The 24,219-nt window shown below is 37.2% G+C and overlaps 2 protein-coding genes across 3 annotated transcripts; both read right to left on the bottom strand.

Moving 5' to 3' along the window:
• Positions 1 to 1,939: 1,939 nt before the first annotated feature.
• Positions 1,940 to 11,587, bottom strand: susd4 (sushi domain containing 4). 2 transcript variants are annotated; one of them, XM_073827281.1, is made up of 9 exons: positions 11,416 to 11,587; positions 10,806 to 10,976; positions 8,410 to 8,613; positions 7,832 to 8,005; positions 5,895 to 6,083; positions 5,384 to 5,575; positions 2,899 to 3,043; positions 2,435 to 2,820; positions 1,940 to 2,339 (listed from the first exon to the last, which is right to left on the bottom strand). In XM_073827281.1, exons 2-9 carry the CDS (start codon positions 10,939 to 10,941, stop codon positions 2,302 to 2,304), a joined length of 1,464 nt encoding a protein of 487 aa, XP_073683382.1. In that variant the 5' UTR covers positions 10,942 to 10,976; positions 11,416 to 11,587; the 3' UTR covers positions 1,940 to 2,301. The 2 variants fall into 2 exon arrangements, with proteins under 2 accessions (XP_073683382.1, XP_073683381.1); XM_073827280.1 differs by having other exon boundaries at positions 11,401 to 11,587.
• A 4,734-nt stretch (positions 11,588 to 16,321) lies between these two features.
• On the bottom strand, positions 16,322 to 19,075 carry cd93 (CD93 molecule). Its single transcript, XM_073827150.1, has one exon. It carries the CDS (start codon positions 18,881 to 18,883, stop codon positions 17,216 to 17,218), a length of 1,668 nt encoding a protein of 555 aa, XP_073683251.1. The 5' UTR covers positions 18,884 to 19,075; the 3' UTR covers positions 16,322 to 17,215.
• Between the last annotated feature and the right edge of the window lie 5,144 nt (positions 19,076 to 24,219).

Raw genomic sequence — 24,219 nt, forward strand, 5'->3', positions numbered from 1 at the left:
CTGCTTAAGCAAGCATATGCTGTGTGCGTGCGTGCACGCGCGCTTGCCCCCCTCCTTGTTTAATGTGCGCATTTGTCATTTGATAACATGATACCATATTCTTGCCATATACCATGTTAGTGATGCAATAATCACACTGCACATACAACTAGTCATATCAAACGTTTTGTTTAATAATTGGGTATAGGCTACAATAATTTTTAAATTCAGTTTACCTTACTGTGTATAAAACTGGTTTCTGAGAATTCGGAATTTATTTTATGGATAATTGTTGTTTTTTTCTGTCAAGGCTATTAGTATTATCATTTGTTTAATGTTCTTTAATTTATTTATTTATTACAACATCAATAAAACGTTGAGAGCCATCCATACTGGACAAATACACCTGAAGTTACATTCGATTTACATTTACACATCCGTTTGAGTGTTTTATTATTAAAATATACATTTTATTTTTGTTTTATGTATTTGTAGGATTGTTTTCTATAGCATTAAGAATTCAACCGTGATTTCAGTTAAGAATTTCCTAACTGAACACAAACTCAAATGTGACACCTAGTGGGCAAAAATATTAAGAAAGTACCATTAAATGCAACTTAGAATTGTCCTACTGTAAAACAAAAAGAAAGTATCTATCTGTATCTATCTATACTAATAAAAAAAAAACTGAAAGAAGATTTTTGTAGATTACTGTAACATGAAGAAACGCATTTGTATGATCATTAGACTTATATGAATCTGAAGTGTAGATGTTTTCCTGTACAGATCTCTTTAAATTCTTGCTTGCTTACAGTTAGCTAACTTTCATAAATGCACAACGTTAATGTCTTTAGAAGAAAGTATGTATCACACATGTTGCTCTTCAATGACAGACAAGTTCAAAGTTGGCTCTTTGAAATGATGACATTTCTCATATAATCCATCCATATGCAGTGATCCAGCCACATGAGCTGGAAAGCATCCAATATGCTGCACTTACCATTGCTATTCAGTATTTCATCTGCTACTAAGAAACCTAATTTTTTTTTAAAAAACATCCATTACCATGTTTTTAAATCATTTTAATAGATACTAAGAATGTATTTCTTGAAGCGGTGCTCTCACCTACATTTGTGGTCTGTTAAAAGTAAACCCACTTATAATTTAGCATATACAGTCGAACCATGCAGAATCAACAAAAAGTTCCAATTTTACCAAAATATGAGGAATCATACAAAATGCATGTTATTTATTATTTAGTAAAGACCTGAATAAGATATTTTAAATGACCCACAGCTGTGTTTTTTTTCTTTTCTTTTTTTTAGTGGTAGTCGTTTGAGTATTTTGTTTGTCCTGAACCATGCTGTTCTTCAGAACAATCCTTCAGGTCCCACAATTTTTTTGGTTTTTCAGTATTTTTGTGTATTTGAACCCTTTCCAACAATGACTATATGATTTTGAGATCCAGCTTTTCACACGGAGGACAACTGAGGGACTCATGCAACTATTACAGAGGGTTCAAATGATGCATCAGAAGGAAAAACAATGCATTAAAAGCAGGGGGCGAAAACTTTTTAAATTTGAAGATCAGGGTAAATTTAACTTATGCATGTATCATCTGTAGCTTCTGAAGGGTAGATAAGCAAAACGCAAAGCAAAAAAAAGTTACGTGGATTTACTTATTCAGTTCAGTACTACATAAAAAACAACATGCATTTTGTATGATCCCTCTTATTTTGGTAAAATAATGAACATTTTGCAGATTATGCAAGGTAAACTTTTAACTTCATTGACATATATGTGTTATTAACCAATATTTTCACTTTAGTCCTACTTTGCAGTCTATGTTGTAAGCTTGTCCTAATGTTTGCAGTGCTCTTGCCTGTAGGTTGTATCTAATTTCATCCACAGTTAGCCTGGATAAATTCACGCTGAACTTAAATCACAATAAACTCCAATGTAAAGTTAACATATTTATTTAGGAAAATTTCATCATTGTTACAGTCCATACCATTTGAAAGCTGACCAGAATGCAGCGCAGTTGCTAAGAGAAAGTCACAAGAAAAATAATTTAGAATACCTAGATGCTATGCATTGTGGGAAAGTCAAATTAACAAAATATGCCATGGTCTAATGCATAGTTCCTTCATGAGCAAGATTGGGAGTTTATTTAGTTTTTGATTATTATTATTTGTATTGCCTATCCTTCCCTGGTGTGCTCTTCATTAAATATAAGTGTGCAATGATTCCTTATGAGCAGTAATTTGGCCTGTACCAGGTTCAACCAAATCAGAAATGAACAATGAAAGTTAAAGGTAACAATCAGCAGTCCGCTTCACCATCCTCCACGAGAGGAATTTCTGGAAAATACAAAGCAATGCATTGGTAAGTGTCGACAAACAATATGATATTCACTGTGATACAACCACAAGGTGGCAGCAGCTGACAGCCTTACCATCTGCAATGTCTATGCTGGGGCTTGTGGAGGCGGTTTCCTCCATAGAAGTGATGGCATTGGTTTTCTCAGATATGTTATTCAGTCCACCAGCATGGGAGGAAGATGGCTGTATGCCTTGAAAACATTCTGATGTGTCTGAGATGCTGTCACAGGTCTCAGCCTCACCAGTGTCCAACGGCACGCTGTTTTGACTCCCTGTATGCCCCGGATATGAAGGTGGGTTTTGTTCTTCTGAGTGCTGTGAGCTCCCCAGACCAGCAGGGGGCAGATCGTTTGGAGGCTGGCAGTAGGTCCCACTAACAGCCTCTTCATAAGAGGGAAGTGGTACAGCAACACCATCTACAACCAAGATGTTTGGATCTCGGATTTCCTCTGGCTCTTCACTGAAAAAGAACGAAACATGTTTTAATGAGTAAGTTAAGAGTAGATCAAACATTATATGATTATGCTGTTGGCCGTACCTTGGACTTTGCTGAGATTTGCATTTGAAGTGGAACATCTTGCCTGTGATCACCAAGAGCAAGGCTAGCAGCACACTGGTGGCCGTACAAGCAACTACTTTCCATGTGGTTAGTAGAGAATCTTGAAAACCGGGCCAGGTTGTCTCTGTGGGATAAAGCTCTACTTATTAACATGCATAGCCAAGTTTAAAGATATAGTTCACCCAATAATGAAAATTCTGTCATTAATTACTCACCCTCATGTCATTCTAAACCTGCTTCAAAACACAAATTAAGATATTTTTAATGAAATCCGAGAGCTTTCTGACCCTGCATAGACAGCAACGGTACTACCATGTTCAAGGCCCAGAAAGGTAGTGAGGACATCAATAAAATAATCCATGTGACATCAGTGGTTCAACCTTAATTTTTGAAGCCATAAGAATATTTTTTGTGCTCAAAGAAAACAAAAACTAGTAGTACTATTGCTGTATATGCAGGGTCAGAAAGCTCTCGGATTTCAATTTGCCTCCGAAGATAAACGAAAGTCTTATGGGTTTGGAACAACATGATGGTGAGAAAGTAATGACCAGTGTTGGGGGTAACGCATCACACGTAACGCATTACTTTTTAATTGACAACAAAATATCTGAGTTACTTTTTTTAAATAAGTAATGCCAATTACTAGCCTAGAAATCTAGACGCACCCTAGCGGCAGCAAAAATTATTTTGCAGCCAGGTGGGTCTAGACACTCTCAATAGACCTTCTAGCTGCAAAAACCCAAATTGGGTCAGGCCAATCACAACGCGTATAGAGTAGGCGGGGCGGGCTTAACATATGACGACAGAGTTGCGACGGCTGCCACTTGAAAAACAAAGAATGGCGGCTGCAGCTGTCGAACAGCGGTCTTTCGAATCGGCTTTGGCCGCGACTCTGGAGGACTTGGAGTTAAGTTTTTCTTTAAGAAACGAGCAAAGAACGGCACTTAAGTCATTTTTAAAAAAGGAAGATGTGTTTGGAGTTTTGCCGACTGGATACGGAAAAAGCTTAATATACCAATTACTACGTCACCTTCTTCGTTGCTCTGATTGGTTGAAGCGCTATCCTATTGCGTGCATAGGGATTTTGAGAGACAACCGTTTATCCCGCCCCTCGGAGTAAGCCGCGTCTATGGAGAGTTTCCAGACTAAACATCTTGATGTAAGTCTGGCTCGCCAGGCTAGCCAATTACCCCCCCCCCCCCCCCCAATTTATTGATTAAAAGCTCTCCTGTCCCCAGGTTGAGAGAAATTGTGAGTAAGATGTTATTTTAGTTCTAGAATAAATGTGAACATGCATTAATTCATCGCACTCACTAAAAAAAAAAAAAAACATACAGTATTCCTCAAAATGAATAAAAACAGTAAAATTCTATGCAAACCTGCAATAATTAAATATGTTAAATAATACAAATATCCTTCATGTACTTAATCCTATTTTATTAACTAATGTCTTTGCTGCTGACCTTCGATGATCCAATTCATACTAATAAGCAAAAATTACTCAAGATAATCTAACATTTGTTTTCCTTTTTTTTTAAGGCTTAAGAGTTGACATTTTTTCTTCTGCGGTCTACTGTACAGATGTGAATTTACTTTTCTTTAAGCCTGGGGCTTTTGGTGTAAAAAGGCTTTTACATTTGTCAAAAATGAATCTTTATATTAAAAACAAAAAAGCAAGCCCTGCCCAGATTAACGCAAAATTAATGTAATGCATTACTTTCCATAAAAAGTAACTAAGTGACGTAATTAGTTCCTCAATATTGTAATGCATTATTTTTAAAAGTAACTGTACCCAACACTGGTAATGACAGAATTTTAATTTTTGAGTGAACTATCCCTTTAGCATTGTGTTCAGGATATGAATTTTGACAGTTTAATATGAGGGAATCAGATAAACATAGTTTACATTGTAGAATAGAATAATATAATATCCATAAATTTAACTGACCCCAAACTTTTTAACAAAAGTATTTACATATATAACAGACAAAATGGTATATTTTTAAGAGTTTTTAATGGTTTTGAAAGTAAAGAAAGTGTGAAATATCATTAATCAAAAGTTATAGTGAAAAGTTAAGTTTGTTATTTATTACTGTGATGGAAAAGCTGAATTTTCAGCAGCCAGTACTGCAGTCTTCAGTGGCACATAATGTCTTTAAGAAATCATGCTGATCAAGAAACATTATTAATGTTGAAAACTGTTGAATATTTTTGTGATCCATTGTTTTCAGGATTTTTTGATGTACAGAAAGTTTAAGAGGATAGAATTTATCTGTTTGAAACCAAATTTTTGTAACAGTTCTCAAAAAATCTATCAACTTAATCCAATGTTATTGTGTATAGACAAAGAGAAAGAGAGAGACCATGAGTGTGCAATAAAAAGTAAATGAGGTCAGTTTATAGGTTAATTATGTGATACCAGTAAATAATATGTGTTGATATGTTTTTATGCAGATTGATTTACCATCTTTGATGCAGTAGAATTGCATTTGCGGAAACCATTGTCCGTACTGGCACGTGATGTACTTGTAGTCATTCGCTAGAGAGAAGCCAGGATAACAGTAGTATTCTACGACCGTCCCATGAATGTAGCGGTCACATGGTTGTGGGTGGCACATGTAATCTCCATGTTCTATCATCGGGGGTAAAGAGCATGCTGTAAAACATCAGAGAAAGAGAAAAAGACATCTTAATCAGATAACTCATTTCCTTTTCCTGAGTCCAGACCGCATTTTAGTATTTGTCCCTGTGTTTGTTTACAGACACTCCTAAATAACACTATTACTTAAAATTCTGTTTGCAGATTTCCTAATTACATTTTTCAAGTCATTTGTAAATGCTTAAATACAGATTTGGAGATTTTACTTACTTGAGAGAAACTATAAATTATAAACCATGAACTACAAATAGTTTTAAGGTGCAATTATAAAAGATTCCTTTTGAGAGATCTTTTTGAACTCAAAGCTGATATTCACCCTCAACATCAAGGCACCTGGGTGGCAGGTTCGACCAGATGAGGTTATACATGCATTCTAGAAATTCAGGTCCCTCCAACTTGTAACCAGGAAAACACTGGTAGTGGACTACAGTTCCAACAGGCACAGAAAACTCTGTTTCCGAGATGTTCATGTAACTGTGTGGAGGTATCAGAGGCCGGAGACAGCCTGTGGAGACAGAGGACAGTGCATGAAACCCTTTTCCAGTGTAATCTACAATGCATCCGAAAAGTATTAACGGCGCTTCACTTTTTCCACTTTTTATGTTACAGAATGGATTAAATTCATTATTTTCCCCAAAATTCTACAAGCAATACACCATAATGACAACATATATACGTCTGTTTGAAATCTTAGCAATTTTTTTTTAATAAAAAACTAAGAAATCACATGTACGTAAGTCAGGGGCGCCGCTAAGGGGGGGAAAGTTAGGACAATTCTAAGGGCCCACGCCCTTTATGGGCCCCTAGAGATCTGCTTTGGTGTGGTAGGGGGGGCCCAACCTCATATTTTGTCATAGGGCCCAAAATTGCGAGTGGCGCCCCTGACGTAAGTATTCACAGCCTTTGCCATGACAATCAAAATTGAGCTCAGGTGCATCCTGTTTCCACTGATCATCCTTGAGATGTTTTTACAACTTGATTAGAGTCCACCTGTGGTAAATGCAGTTGATTGGACATGATGGAAAGGCACACACCTGTCTAGGTCTTGTCAAAGCACAAAACAAGCAATGAAGTCCAAAGAATTGTCGATCAACGAGACCTAGGGAAGGGTACAGGAAACTTTCTACAGGTTTACAGAAGCATGTAGTCTCTGTTACCCTTAATTGAAGAAGTTTGAAACAACCAGGACTTATCCTAGAACTGGCCTCCTGGCTAAACTGAGCAATTGATGGAGAAGGGTCTTGTCTAAAATGGTGACCAAGAACCTGATGGTCACTCTAGTTGAACTCCATGATCGGTGTGGCCAAACTCAATCCTCTTAATGAAGACACATGAAAACACACTTGGAATTTGCAAAAAAGCATTTAAAGGACCCTCAGACTCTGAGAAACAAGATTCTGGGGTCTGATGAACCTCAATTCTAAGCATCATGTTTGAAAGAAAACCAGCTCTGCTCATCACCTGCAGAGCACCATCCCAAAAGTAAAGTGTGCTAGTAGCAGCCTCATGCTGTGGGGCTGTTTTTCAGCGGCAGGGACTGAGGGACTCGTCACAGTAGAAAAAAAGCTCAATGCACCAAATTATTGAGATGGCTTAATTGAAAACCTAGTCCAGAGCATTTAGAATCTCAGACTGGGCAGAAGGTTGACCTTCCAACAGGACAGTGACTCTAAACACACAGCAAGAGTGGCTTTTAGACAACTCTGTGAATGTCCTTGAGTGGCCCAGCCACAGCCTAGGATTGAAACCAGTCAAATATTTCTGGAGAAACCTGAAAATGTGCATCTGCCCACATTGAACCAGACAGAGCTTAAGACGTTCAGAGGTGAGGAGAAATGCAGATAATTGATGATGATCAAAGCTTGTTGCATCATGCCCAAAAAGATTTGAGGCTGTAATGGGTGCTAAAGATGCTTTAACAAAGTACTGAGCAAAAGCTGTAAATACTTGTGTTTTTTTACTTTCGTTTTTTATTTTTTAATACATTTGGAAAGATTTCCAATAAACTCGTTTCATGTTGTCATTATGGGGTATTATTTGTAGAATTTTGAGAAAATAATTCATTTAATCCATTTTGGGGTAAGGCTGAACATAAAACAATGTGGTAAAAGTGAAGCGCTGTGAATACTTTCCTGTAGATCTTTAGTGGATGATCACATTAAAATACAAGAGTGTGGTGTTGGATTATTATAACTATAGACTTTATGACTATATTCTGTTACAGAGTAGATACAAAAATGGCTTGCTTCAAACCTTGACAAGTTGGCTGATTATCCCATGTCCCATCAGCCTGACAGATTGATTCCATAGTTTCTGTGTCAGGGTATCGGATCTGAAATCCCTCATGACAGCTAATAATAAGGCTGTCGCCAGGCCTGTACGTCCTATTTGTGACATCAGCATCCTCGATGAATGGAGGAAGACAATCTTTGAAAGATAGAGTAGATACATGAATAAATGCTGCAACCTTTTCACATTTTATACAAAAAAATGGAATCTAAAATAAGTATACAATTAAAGCCATGTGTCTAAATAAGTTATATTCCAAATTTGAAGTTGATATCACAAAAACTGAGGTTCCTAATTTTGTTTAGGCATTAAAATATGTTTGATGCATATTTCTGTCATAATATTACTTCTATCCACCAGATGTGGAACCTCAAGACTTAGACCTTTCCAAATGATATGTGTTTTGTCAAGATTAGAAAACATTTTGACTATAATATATTGTAGTAAAATCTGTAGTATGACACTTGGGACCGCCGACTAGGGGTACCATTTAATGCTAGCGTAACGCTCACAGTTAAAAGGTTAAGATTGAGCAGTCTCACCTTCTGAAAGGCACACTGGTTTAAGGCTTGGTTTCCAGCCTACCGATCCATTATGGAAGCGCGTGCAGATAATCTTGGCTGGCCCCTTTAAACTATAACCATCCAAACAAGAGAACCTGGCCACTGAGTTTTCAAAAAACACGCCACTACTTGGAGTTCTGATTCCATGCTCAGGAACACCAGGATCCTTGCAGAACTGCTCCACTGAAAGTGCACAGGGAAGAACCAAATAATGCATTTAAATCAAAGACATCTTATGATTGTGCCAATATCATTGTTTGATCTTAACATCTGTAACATGTTAGTTCTTTGTTCCATGTTTCTTAAAACTCTAAAAAAATAGTTCACCGAAAAATTTTAATTCTGTCATCATGTTGTTCCAAACTTGTAAGACCTTTGTCATCTTCAGAACACAAATTAAGAAATTTTTTCTTAACTCAGAGAGCTTTATGACCATGCATAGACAGCAACACACCTACCACATTCAAGGCCCAGAAAGATAGAAATAGTCCATGTGACATCAGTGGTTCAACCGTAATTTAAGCTATGAGAATACTTTTTTTGCACGAAGAAAACAACAATTTCCTCTCTTCCGTGTCAGTCTTCTCCACCATGTGTCAAAGACTGACGTAGAAGTAAAGAAATGCACAAAATGTATTCTTGTAGCTTTATAAAATTACAGTCGATGTCCTTACTACCTTTCAGGGCCTTGAACGCGGTAGGATTGCTGTCTATGCACGGTCAGAAAGCTTTCAGATTTCATCAACAATATCTTAATTTCTGTTCCGAAAATGAACAAGATCTTAAGGATTTAGAACGATGTGAGAGTGAGTAATTTAATGACAGATTTTTCATTTTTTGGGTGAACTATCCATTTAATGAGACTCTCAAATATACCGGCCAAAGACAAGACTTCTCATTTTGATGACTGCACCAAATTAAATTTATAGTGATTTTATATTCACAGAATGCATATTAAATGCAAGTAAAGTGTCTATTTTAATGTATATTAAACAGGTATATTTATAGAAATAAAATTTATATATATATATAATATATATTTATAGAAATTAAAGCTGGTTATTATTAATTGTGATTAATCACATCCAAAATAAAAGTTTTTGTTTATTTAATATGTGTGTGTGTGTGTGTACTGTGTATATTTATTATGTATATATAAAGACACACAGTATATATTTTGAAAATATTTACATGTATATATTTATATTAATATAATTTATATTATATATAGCCTATTTAATATATAAACATATTTTTCTTAAATAGATACATGCATGTGTGTGTATTTATCTACACAGTACACACACATATATTATGTACACAAAACTTTTATTTTGGATGCCCAGCACTAGTAGAAATGAAATAAAAGAATAAGTGATCATACAAATTATATTAATGTGATTCGAAACTTGCTGACAAATGAGTAAAACCTAATAGTTTAAAATATGTTTAATGTCATCTAATGATTCTTGTTCTAAATATGCCTAAACAAACAAACAGGACACATTCTGATGTATTAAAAAAATAAAGCTGTTTTAAGATTTTATTATTATGATGCTTAACCATCATCCTTAAAATTATTTTAAGCATTTAAAAATGGCAAAATACATGAATAATCTAAGGAAATTGTAAACAGATATAGAAAATACTTTGAAAATACTATTTTGAGTAGTTGAATAAATGTCTAAAAGTATGAAAAACAGAAAGTTACAATGTTCCCTGTCTGGTCAGTCATGATGATTCAGCTTATTCTGATGGTTCTGTAGTTTAATTACTTTATTATGATTACAAATAAAATCACACACTACACGGAAATTAGCATTTTTTTCCTTTATTCTAATTGTTACCTTTTCTTAAATCTGTTTCTTATCATCCTTTTTATTTTTGCATATGATCTTGCAACTACTATCACCTCAGGAGGGTGGTGTCACCCGTACCTCATTTCTGTTGGGTGAAACTGTTACAACTCAGCCGGTGTTACAACACTCCCTGTAGCCTCTTCAACATCACACTCAATATACCATTTCCATTCTGCGTGAGAAAACACTTTTCTGCTGAGATGTTCATTTTGCTCACTGTCCTTCATAAAATGTTGTTATAACCAGGAGGATTTTAGGGCCTAGATGATGTCTGGAATTTTATGATTGTGGTTCTTGCTTGTTTTGACTAATCTGCTTAGTCATGACCAAAGGTTAGGCTACTTCATATACAAACATACAGCTGTAAAGCAGCATCGTCATGTCAGGAAGAAAGTGTTTTGGTACAACAGAATAGAACCTCTAATAAGTAGGCTTTAGACAATTTTAGCCCCACACATTCAACACATTCCCAAATTCTTATTACTTATAATTGCCGTCTTAAAGCAGATCTCTTACCTACTGTGTTAACCGGGAAGGCGGTGACCAGTAAAGGAGGGAGGAGGAGGAGGAGGATAATCGAGAGAACAATCTGGCCGTAGACAGGATGTCCAAACGCAGATTTCTTGCCTTCTTTATCACCATGATGAAACATCTTTCACTGAATAAAATTCATCAGGTCACAATGCTCTGAAATGATGATGACAACGACAAAAAGCTAGGTAAAACGTGAAAATAATAAATCTATTGGGATTGCATCATGGATTTTCAGCTCTGCAGAATCTCCTCGCCGACGCGCAGAACATGATGACCAATAAATCCCCATATTAATTCCTAAACACCAAAATAGTCTTTTCGGCAACGCGTGTATCGCATATCCAGCACGCATTATTATGCATTATTTAAATGTCTTCGGCAGATCAGAATAAGGCTCACGCAACATAACCATGCTGTCTAAATGTACAATGATCAAAATGATGATGAAAAATGCGTCATACGCGTCACTGGTCTACCTTACGCGGTTGGAAACCAAGGTCTACTGAAGCTACTGCTGTTTTAAAAATAGTGCTAGCTGATTTCTGGTCACACACACACGATTTGTTCTAAAACCTACCCACATATGCCGTACATTGAAAATCAGTTGTGACGGAGTTTCTCTCTCCCTCAGCAGATAGTCGAGCTGATCTTGATAATAAATACAATAACAACGTTACTTCGGCTGTAGATTCGTTCTTCACTGGAAACTGGAGAAATGTGTTGAAAGCTAAATTATCCCGCCTGTGGTGGTGGTGATGTGTATGTAGGTGATCTCGTGATGTGTAGATGGATTATTATACAGGTCAAAGTACTAGTGTGGAGTATTATAAAATGAGTAACAAGGAAGCAACGTTTTTAGTCAGAACTGCTAAAGGCAAGCATGTTGAGCTGATAAACTGAACATAAATGGAATTATGAATCCTTAAACAAAGAAAGACTCATCAATCAAAAGTTGCAGTGACCCTGCTGAAAAAAACAGCATGTGCTGGTTAGGTATGTTTTGGTGCTGGGATGCTGGTTTTTGTCAAGGACCAGCATAAACCAGCAAAGGACCAGCATAAACCAGCAAAGGATCAGCATAAACCAGCTAAAACCAGCATCCCAGCACCAAAACATACCTAAACAGCATATGCTGTTTTTTTTTTCAGCTGGGTATCTTCTATAAGTACAGTGCATCAGATTTGCCAGTTTTTGCTTTGAGAAATTTCCCTACACTTCCACCAAGACATTTGCAAGTCCCCAACCATTTCTGGTTGGACACATTACACAGTTTTTCACAGCAAGGATGATCACCTGTCCTTTTATTTTTCTACTGTCTTAGGCCTCTTATGTTACAGACAGTTTGTTGCTCTAGCCCAGGGGATGCCCAAACTCAGTCCTGGAGGGCTGATGTCCTGCAGAGTTTAGCTCCAACATGCCTCAACAAACTTTGGCTCTCAGGACCAAGTTTGGAGACCCCTGTCCTAAGTTATTATAACTGTGACATGTTGTCTTTAAAGGAGTAGTTCACTTTCAGAACAATAATTTACAGATAATTTACTCACCCCCTTGTCATGCAAGATGTTCATGTCTTTCTTTCTTCAGTCGTAAGGAAATTATGTTTTTTGAGGAAAACATTTCAGGATTTCTCTCCATATAATGGACTTCTATGGTGCCCCCAAGTTTGAACTTGGGAATTATGGAGTGACAAAATGAGATACTTAAAATCCCCTCTGTAAAAACATTTGACTCTAAAATGTCAAAAAAATTAAACAAGAATTTTGAAACTGACTTAATCCAGTGTGTAGATTTTTTGTACTAGAAATGTATGCAAATTAATGCATATTTCATTAAATAATGCCTCATTTGCATATTTAAACCCAACATTTTAGAAATCTTGTAATACAAAAATGTTTGCAATTATCAATGTAATCAACAAACTAGATAAGGTGATAACTATTAGTTATTTTTTCACCTGCAGTGTCTCACCTTAAATGAAAGATATTTAAAGTATACTTGCAATAGTTCCACTTTATCACAATCAAATGACCTGGGCACTACTTCTGCACAATTAAAGTGCATTAAACACAAAATAAGTTGTTCTAATTTAACAGAATCTAAACATACCAGTTTAGTATACCAAAAGTGCAGGGTATTTTATTAAGCAGATAAATATGTAAATGTATTTATAGTATACTTAACACAAAATAAATGTATTTCAATTTATTTATTTTTTCTTTCACTAGGGGTTTAACATGTCAAAGATGTGTTATTTCATGAATTCAAGTGTTTTGTCTGTAAAAATCAATAAATAGATACTTGGTAATGTACTTCAGAACAAATTAAGTAAACAAGGCAAGGCCACTGAATATATCCAGTTATTCAGTTGGAATGATCTTGTCAGACACCCAGGAATAAATCCGAAAGAAAATATGTAGGCTAAAATATGGGAACATGCAGAAATTCAGGCTGAAGATTTGCTTGCATGTTCGTTTTGCAAATTACTTTGTATCAAAGCGCAAATTTGAAACCTCTCTGATGTAAAAATGTACTTCCATAGACATTGTTAATTGAAACATCTCACAGTTGCCTACATGTACAGCAAAATCACTTTGAAAAACATCATTGTAGAAATTAAACCACATTATAAAGGAAAGTGTGTAACGGCACAGAAAATCTTTGGCCTAAAGGAGTAGCATCACTACATCTTTTCACATGGTCTTTATGACTTGGACTCTATTACACTTCTGGTAATTCTTAAAAGGTACATGCATTTTCTATGAGAATTACAAAGTGCAATACTGCCAGATCAGTTTTGAAAACAGTTTTTTAACTTCACATTTCCGATTTGGTTATTTTAAGAGATTTACAGTCATTACAACAAGTCTAAATTAGATGTTAGATGTACATGTTTGTTACTGTATAGGCTACATTATAATTAGACTGTCTAATTATAATGTATACAGTAACAAACATGTATCTTGATGTATACAAAGACACATTGCCACTGGATTTTTATATAAAGAAAACACTGTTGAGCAGTTATCATTTACTTAGATACACTTTCTTGAAACTCGTCGCATTCTGGTGGATTGGATTCCTGTACAGTTGCTTTACGACCGCGCAAATAATGCACGAGTACTAACACAGCAAAAAGAGCCACTACTAGGAATATTATCACGCCAGCGTATTCTCCTGGTGTCGACATTGACCCTCTTGCTATATAATTCGGTGACGGTGTGAATACTTGACCACTATTTAGACTAGGAAAAATGCATTCAGTTCCATTAGCGAGGATGTAAGGCTCAAAGCAAGCGCATCTATAACTTCCTATGGTATTTATGCACTTGTGTGCGCAGTCGTGATTTGAGTCACATTCATCTATATCTACGCAGGTTTGGTCGCTTCTAACAAAACCTGCCGGGCACCAACACGCTGACCCGCTTCTTATACACAACGCATCACAAACTGCCACTGAGCAATAGAATTCACAGCGGCGTAGATCTCGTGCACTGGGACGGAATCGCTCCTGGCATGAACACTTATATCCGGCTTCCACAGGAGTACATTTATGTTCACACGGCGCATACATACACCGCGAGTTATCCAGAACGATCGCAGTTCCTTTGCAAAGATCCCCTTGAGAGTCCTCGCACAAAAATCCATCCAGTTTGTCCGTGCATGGTCTCGGCGTCCGCTTTCCGTCGCTGGAGACGGACACGCAGAGTGGAACGCACGTTTCTTCGGTCTCCGTGTTGGTAAATAATGTGCTGGTATTGCACTTGTCGCTTGGGAGATTGAGTCCAGTCCAAAAGTCCCCGATCAGGTTATTAAGAAGATAGCCGACAACTTCAGCTGATGCATTTGACTGGATAAATAACAGACCGCCCCGCTCTCTGCAAATCTGTTGAGCCGTTTGAAAGTCCACTTGCATTTGGTAAACCTTTGCACATTGTTTTAAATTTCTTGAACAAGCACAGCTATGTACCATTCCAGCGCAAGACGAAATTAACATGATGAACAAAATCGTTTGTTTATGAGAATCCATCCTATTTTGATTTCAAGAGCACAGCAACCTAAGCTGCATGAGGATATGGTGTTCAAAGCTTTAAATACTTCTACCTTTTGAAACCCCATTCCGGAGATAAAGGTAAACATAGGAAGGAAACCCCGCCTGAGGAAGCCAAGAAATACTCCAGAGTGACCGGTCACAGTTTTTTCCGATAAATGTGACTAACGTACTTCTCATTTTTCAAAGGCACTAATGATCCTAGTATTTCAAATGGTTATGGTTCCAAGTGCGTAACATGCACTGTTAAAGGGATAGTTCACCCAAAAATGAAAATTTGATGTTTATCTGCTTACCCCCAATGCATCAGGTTACTTTGTTTCCTCAGAAAAACACAAACAAAGATTTTTAACGAAAACCGGTGCAGTCTGCCAGCCTTATCATGGACGTGGATGGGCACCAAACCTTTAAAAGTAAACAAAAACATGCACAGACAAATCCAAATTACACCCTGTGGCTCGTGACGATACATTGATGTCTTAAGACACGAAACGATCGGTTTTTGTGAGAAACTGAACAGCAGTTATTTATATCATTTTTACCTTTGATACACAGCCACGTCCATCTGTCATGTGCACGAGTTTGGCATCAGTCACATCACATGTGCACGCGCTCTGGCGTAGAATACGCAAACGCCGTAAGGGGAAATCAGTGAAAAGTCCCGGATGAGTTTGCGCAAACTAATGTAATCTTTTAGCTTTAAATCGGTTTAAACAATCAGGATACGCGCAAGTAATTACCATTTTGAATAGCCGCTATACCCACAATCTCTGTGCTCTGTGTAAACAATGAGTGTCATATACATGCGACAGATCACTTCCGGCGTTTGCGTATTCTACGCCAGAGCGCGTGCTCATGTGATGTAACTGATGCCAAACTCGTGCACATGACAGATGGACGTGGCTGTGTATCAAAGGTAAAAAATGATATAAATACTGTTCAGTTTCTCACAAAAACCGATCGTTTCGTGTCTTAGGACATCAATGTATCATCACGAGCCGCAGGGTGTAATTTGGATTTGTCTGTGCATGTTTTTGTTTACTTTTAAAGGTTTGGTGCCCATCCACGTCCATGATAAGCCTGGCAGACTGCACCGGTTTTCGTTAAAAATCTTCGTTTGTGTTTTTCTGAAACAAAGTAACCTACATCTTGGATGCATTGGGGGTAAGCAGATAAACATCAAATTTTCATTTTTGGGTGAACTATCCCTTTAATGATTCATTCTTTTAGTAATTCACCCACTCACGCACATATACGGTCAGTGCTATTTAAATCCGGAGAGTTTAGTTTCAACCCTAATTAAGCATTTCAGAACCAGCTAATCAAGGTTTTCAAGGTTGCTTATTAGTTTACATGCAGGTGGTTTTGATTAAAACTGGACCCTCTGAGAACTTTATAAGAACTGTATAAGATATTGCGCTTCAAATTAATTTTTAGATGGACACTCAAACTAGTTTGATGAAGCTTTATTTGTTCAACCAAAAAATTTTTTTTTTTTTTTTTTTACAACAATAGTTCATATCGTGTACATATAATCTTGCATCCATTTAAAGGGAAGAATGGGCTATACACTTTTACTTCTTTGAATGGGCATATCATAGAAAAGGTTCATTCTTTGGCTACTGCAGACTGTAAAACACATTGTCCCATTGCAAGAAAGAAATACAAAGTTTACTGTACAAACGCTACCCTTTCTGAAAACATGTCCCAGTGTAAATAAATATTATTTTTTACGCATTTCAGCAAAAGATTTATGAAACAAAACAATTAATTACAAAGCAAGTTTTTAAAAGACAGAAAATTAAGACAAAAATGGTCATTAAAGCAAATGGTAAAAATGACAACAAAAAACTCATAGCTGTACAACTTGCCCCTCTCTGACAGGAAAAACACCCTGAAAACACAGTTCAACCATGTTCATTGCAGTCGACCCTTTCCGTATCCCGTGTGGTTTTATTGCTGTGTGTTCACTGTCCAACATTTAGGGAAAAATTTGGAATTCCAATTTAAAGGACAGAATTTATAAAAGTTCTGGGGCCAGTTGCATAAACTTAGCCTTTATGTTAAGAGAGTGTCTTTAGAAATAGTAGTTAGCCAAGGGCTAATCAGTCTTACTTTCTGGATTCAACTTAAACTAATCAACATATCCATGTAACCGAATGAAAAACATTTTGACCAAAAATTGACTAACTTAAGACTAGTCTAAACCTTTTATGCAACTGGCCCCTGAACTAGTGTTTAAAACAAACATACAGGAAAAACAGCCTGTGAACCTTAAATCAAAACTTTCTAGATACTCTTGTGTCACATCTATTGACGCTGACAGAAAATGTCTGGGTTTCATTTAATCACTCAGTTGAATGTTGTTCTTCTTCTCGACTTTGTCCAATCCAGATGAAACCCAGCAGTAGTTGTCAGCAGTAGCATTTTTCAAAGCGGCTTTTCTTGAACGTTTCCATCGGTAGGTAACAAAGACCGACATAAGCACAATGACTGCAATTAATGGAATAACTGAACCCAAGACACAAACTAAAATCCAATAACTTCCGAGGAAACTTTCTTTGCGTTTACTAGAGTCCATTTTAGTGTTTGTCTTGTTAAGTCCAGGGGGGTTGATTGTCGTTAGTCCAAAAGTGACAGGTAACTGACCCAATTTAGTGATGAATGCTTCTCTGTAATCTGGAGATGGAGTGTTTTGTGGTTTCTCTGTGGGATCCGGGACACAGCTGATGCCATTTTTAGCCACAATGAAGTTCTCCCTGCAGGAGCATTTGAAACTACCCAAGGTATTGAGGCAGATATCTTCACAGGGTCTACTGATACATTCATCGATGTCCATACATATCCTGCTATCGTTTGATGATGAACTGTAACCTGCGTGGCAGTAACAAGAGAATGAACCCTGTGAATTGAGACAGCCCTGTTGACATCTGCGTTCGGTGCATTCGTCCACGTCTTCACATTTGCCAGCAACAAGCCTGAAACCGGGTTTACACTCACAAAAATAGCTTCCCGCCGTGTTTTGACACCGGTGTTCACCGCATGTACGTTGCTGACATTCATCGATATCAACGCAACTGACGTTGTCTCCAGCTAAATGAAATCCCTCCGCGCAGGCGCATGAAAAACCAGTGGCAGTCGGTATACACTTTGATTCGCAAGGTGAATTTTCGCAGTTATTTCTGAGAGCACAACTCACTTTATCATCCCTCAGGTAATAACCTTCACGACATTCACAACGAACACCTGCTCCGGGAGTCTCAAAACAATGGTGATCACAGCCTCCGTTTTTACGTTTGCAACTTTTGTTTCGTGCGCAAAAACGCTCTGAATTTGTCCAGCCGAAAAGACCGTTTTTGTTGTCACAAACTGAAACAAAAGTTTCTGTATCCTCAGACCTGCCGCAATGTATTTCAGCCCAGGTCCCATGTGGTAACATTGCCAACCTTTCATTTGGATTTAGCGGTTTATCTAAGAACGGAACGTTATATTTGACAGAACCGGTTTTTTCCAACGCTATTGGTTTGCACATGCCTTTGAAAAGAAACTGACACATATAAAATGCGCTGTCTCTACATGAGCCATCTGACCACCTGAGACCATCTTCCAGTGAAATCGACACACACCTTTTTTCCGTGCAAGTACTCAAAGGTTTCTTTTTCCAGTTGGAATATTTGGAATCTGTCGGCTCTGACGTCCATCTGAAGCCATGTAACTCCTCAGTGAAATCGGTGCATTTACTTTTCAGCAACTCAAGTCCGATCCAAACCTTAGAGCTACGGATGTTGTATTCTCCTGCTGCAGAAAGAACCGATTTGATGCTCTGAAGTTCATTTTCATTTCTCATAGTAACCAAATTGCCGCCGTTGTTGATACAGTCATTTGAAGCTTTTTCAAAATGTTTCTCCTTCAAATGCAACGTAAAGCAAGCCTCAGCTGTGCACGTTGTGCTCACTCGATCGGTTCCTCCATCGACAAAACAGCACAACATCAGAATCAGCACGCGCATCATCCCGTCAGTATCATTAATGACTCAGTACTCGCTTTGAGGAGAAAATATTCAGTTCATCTCAGAGAACGGAGAAGGACTTGTTCGTAGGCCTTTCAAGTACCAAAACATGACTCAAACTGATGCATCCTGTTTAGTGAATAACCTAAAAAGGAAATCATTTTCAAGCAGCAGGCTTCATTTGTCTCTTCTCAGAGCGAGTTCCTGCCGCCAACAAAAAACAACTGCCCAGGCTGCTTATTGTTTTGACTACTTCCCCAGATGTAGCCTATGGCAGCTCAGAACGCGACAATAGTCCAATTTTAGATGTACACTAAGCATCTGATTTAGATAATAAGAAGTATATTTAATGGAGCAGACGGATACTTTTATTAGGCTGTTCACACTTTGGCCTGGCAAAATGTTTTAGATAGGCCTATACAAGTTTCACAATGCTAGTTTCCAGTTGAGTATCATATTCACATGATATTAACCATTAGAGTTGACCTATTGAATCATAAACTAGAAATACATTATTCAGAGGTCATATAATAAGTGCCCAGTCTAACCTAATCTGGTCATTTTAAATCTGACAAAACGAAACATGAAATAAATGCATGTCTTTTCACGAATTATGATTCACAAGTTAAAGTTACCACAAAAAGGGTTCAATTATTGTGAATTATGCCGTCATCATATTTTTCATAAATTTCTACTGCACTTATTTTCCTAATGAATTTCTTTACTGATCTCATATCACAGTATGTGTACCGGAGACATTAAAGAAACATCTAGGAAGAAGTGGTAATAAGTGATAATAATAATATCAATATTTATAAAACAACTTATGTTTAAGTGGTGTATGAACAGGCTTTTATTGGCTATTCAGCAAAACAAATATGAAACAAAATGTAAAAGCGATAACATACAAAAATATGAACTAAATATTTGAAACTAACATACAAAACTATTGCTAATATTTATAGCCCTTGTGACAAGTTGCCCCAAACTGAGACTGAAGACAGACTGCATACAAAAATTAGTTATGTTTTTTTCCTCCTGTATTTTACACGGAAACAAACATACAGCATGTCTTGCCATTGTGTCTGTTGCCTGCCTGTTGCTGATAAATCTAGCCATGGATCACATCCTGTGTTTGTGTTTGGCAGGACAGCGCTTTTGTTTGAATGGCAGGAAATGACCTAAGACACCCTTCCGGTGGGCCCTTTAGACCCAATGTCAGTGAGGTAGAAGTTGCTTATTTTTTCTAGTCCTCGGGAATTGTACTCTTTCCTTACATTGTCTTCACTGAATTGCCAAAGTTAGTGTATAAGCATAACTGTGATGACAGATAAGGAACTTCATCAGAAATAAAATAAAAAAACTTTTTTATATATAAAAAGGACGGATGTGTATGCTTCTGGCGAGTCATGTTGGTGAAGCCTATGTCCATAAGCAAGATTATTAATATTTCATTTCAGTACACAGATCAACCCATTGTCTCAATCTCCTCTCTCTCTCTTTTGAAAACAGAAAACTTTCAAACTTCCATGGTCAAAGAAACATCTGCTTTTGTCCCATGAGCTCTGATTATAGTCTAGTGTAAATAGTTTCCTTCCTCTTTGTGGTTTATTTATTTATCAGGGATCTCATCAGGGATCCATATAACCTCTTTAAATTTATTGCACAAAAAATTATCACACACTCTTCATGTTGATTGTAATCCAAGAACTAATCAAAGTCTGATATAACAATACAGATAGCAAATATAGTTGAGCATAAATATTACATTTAAAATGTTTTGCTGAATTTCTATAACGGAAGACCTATCAGCATACACTTTATAATTGGAACTATATTCAGTAACGTTCATTCCAAACGGGGAAAAATATTTAAAATACTACAAATTAGCATTATATGGTCATAAAGGCAGGAGGATTACAGGTAACAATGGGATTTAAACTTTTAAACTCACTTAAGTGACCTCTAGTGGAGAACTGGTGACATAACGCCTGTGCATATCAGTTTATATACAGTGCCTTGTGAAAGTATTCATACCCATTCATTAGTTATGTTGCTTCCTTCCTTATGTTAAACTGCTTTAAATTACTTTCCCCACCACATAATTCATAAATTTATTGCAAAATAAAAAACTGAAATGATTCCATTGCATAAGTATTCATACCCTTATCTGGGAGAGATTAAATTTAGCTCAGGATCATTCATATTGCTTGTAGATGTTACTACACTTCGAGTGAAGTTAACCTGTGGTAAATTCAATTGAATGAGTATGATTTGGAAAGGCATACACATCTTAATAAAAGGTCTAACAGCTGAAAATACATATCAGAGCAAAAACCAAGCCTTGAAGTAAAAAAAAAAAAAATGCCTGTAGAGCTTGGAAACAGATCGTGGGGAAGAGTTCAAAAATTCTGCTGCTTTGAAGGTTCACAGAAGCATGTAGTCTCTGTTACCCTTAATGGAAGAGTTCTGAAACAACCACGACTCTACTTAGACCTGGCCTCCTGACCAAAAGTGAGCATTTGATGGAGAAGGGATTTGGTTAGAGTGTATCAAGATCCCAATTGTCACTCTAGTTGAGCTCCACGATCATATATGCAGATGGGGAAAAAACTTACAGAAGGACAAACATCACTGCAACACTCCACCGATCTGGGCTTTGTGGCGGTGTGGCAAGACTCAATCCCCTCCTCAATGAAGACACATGAAAACACTCTTGGAATTTGCAAAAAAGCACCCAAGGGACCATCAGACTGTGAGAAACAAGATTTTCTGATCTGATGAACCTCAATTTCAAGCATCATGTATGGAGGAAACCAGGCACTGCTCATCACCTAGAGAGTACCATCCTGAAAGTAAAGTGTTCTGGTGGCAGCCTCATGCTGTGGGGTTTTTCAGCAGCAGGGAATAATCAGAGCAGAATGAAAGCTCAACACAGCAAAATATAGAGATAATTTTAATGAAAACCGAGTCCAGAGCATTTAGAATCACAGACTGGGCAGAAGGTTCACCTTGACCCTAAACACACAGCAAGAGTGGCTTATACAGTGGTGTGAAAAAGTGTTGGCCCACTACCTGATTTTTTATTGTTTTGCATGTTTGTCACACTTTATGTTTCAGATCATCAAACAAATTTAAATATTAATCAAAGATAACACAAGTTAACACCAAAAGATCCTTAAAAGCTACACATCATGTTGAGATCCAAAGAAATTCAGGAGCAAACGAGAAAGAAAGTAATTGAGATCTATCAGTCTGGAAAAGGTTATAAAGCCATTTCTAAAGCTTTGGGACTCCAGTGAACCACAATGAGAGCCATTATCCACAAATGGTGAAAGCATGGAACAGGAGTGGCCGGCTGACCAAAATTACCCCAAGAGCGCAGGGACGACTCATCCAAGAGGTCAAAAAAGACTAGGGGTGGGTATCGTTTGAATTTTATCGATTTCGATTCCGATTCCGATTCCACTTATCGATTCCGATTCTTTTCGATTCCCAGTTTCGATTCCGATTTAGTAAAAAAACAAAAAAAACAAACACAAAAGTCAAACATTAATATATTAAACATGTTTATTTTCAGTGCTAGCTTGCAACATATTATTTTATTACAGGGGTTCTCAACCTTTTTTATATCAGGGCCCCCTTCTTCTCGGGTCAGTTTTGCAAGGCCCCCCTATGCCTGACATTTCCTCTAAAGGTGTTTATTTTTAACCTTTTTTATTAACCTAAACATTAGTTTTGCCTTTTTATTTTCTCCTGCATGTTATTAAAAAAAATCAAGCAAACTTTAAATTAAAGCTATACTTTTGAATTTAAAAGAAAATCCTCTGCTCTAACTTTTTAATATGAATACACACATACAGATTTAAAGCACCTAAATTATTTAATTCAGACATTCTTCACAACTTCAGAGTACTCTTTCTTAAGTGACTGAATATCTACTGTTTGTATTCATTATAAAATAAACATATAAATGAAAAATACAGTAAATACATTGTAAATCTGTTTATGCTGGTGCTCATATGTGCTTAAACACCACTGACCCTTACAAGATCCACCTCTATGGGTAAGCATTCATTATAAAAAACTCACAGGACATTCATTTTGAAAACTAAGCAAATATTTTGAAATTTCACGCAAAAATACTATGGATCAGAGCACCGAAAGCATGAATAGTTTTTGAATCAACAGCGGACTCATGCGTGCCTAATGTACGACTCCGATATACAAGAATGAATACATTAGGCACGCGCGAGTTCGTTACTATTACTCTGGTCATCTTTGCCTTTACATTACCGGGAGGGTTTGTTTCATGCAGCCAAGAGATAAAGTAGATACCTGTCTTCCCGCGGGGGTATAAGTGACTTTTATGTGGGCTTTTGCGGGACGAAATAACATATATTCCTTCTGGAGTGGGCGGGCGCAGGACTAAAATCCGTCCCTTGCAGATCTCTAAGATGAAGTTTGCGTGCAGCGGTAGATTTGTCTTCGGTTTTTACAAAGCGTAGACACACTTTTTAACGCTTACCGTGATCCATCTTTTCGACTGATGTTTACATTACCACGTAAAGTCCTGGCAGATTGCACGCGCGGAAGGTCCTGGCAGATCACTAGATGGAAAAAATGCAACCAGGAATCGAAACGAGGAATCGAAATTTTAATATTATAACAAGTATCCGATTCTTTATCTTAAGTATCCGATTCCAGAATCGGAATCGATTTCCGATTCCCAACCCTAAAAAAGACCCCACAACAACATCTAAAGAACTGCAGACCTCCCTTGTCTCAGTTAAGGTCAGTGTTCATGACTCCAGCATAAGAAAGAGACTGGGCAAAAATGGCCTGCATGGCAGAGTTCCAAGACGAAAACCACTGCTGAGCAAAAAGAACATAAACGGTCATCTCAGTTTTGCCAGAACACATCTTGATGATCCGCAAGACTTTTGGGAAAATACTCTGTGGACTGACAAGACAATAGTTGAACTTTTTGGAAGGTGTGTGTTCCATTACATCTGGCGTAAAAGTAACACAGCATTTCAGAAAAAGAACATCATACCAACAGTAAAATATGGTGGTGGTAGTGTGATGGTCTGGGGCTGTTTTTCTGCTTCTGGACCTGGAAGACTTGCTGTGATAAATGGAACCATGCATTTTGCTGCCAAAAAATCCTGAAGGACAATATCTGGCCATCTCTTCTTGACCTCAAGCTGAAGCGAACTCGGGTTCTGCAGCAGGACAATGATTCAAAACACACCACCAAATCCACCTCTGAATGGCTGAAGAAAAACAAAATGAAGACTTTGGAGTGGCCTAGTAAAGTCCTGACCTGAATCCTATTG

The sequence above is a fragment of the Garra rufa genome, chromosome 21, assembly GCF_049309525.1.
Source record: "Garra rufa chromosome 21, GarRuf1.0, whole genome shotgun sequence".
NCBI classification, from domain to species: Eukaryota; Metazoa; Chordata; class Actinopteri; order Cypriniformes; family Cyprinidae; genus Garra; species Garra rufa.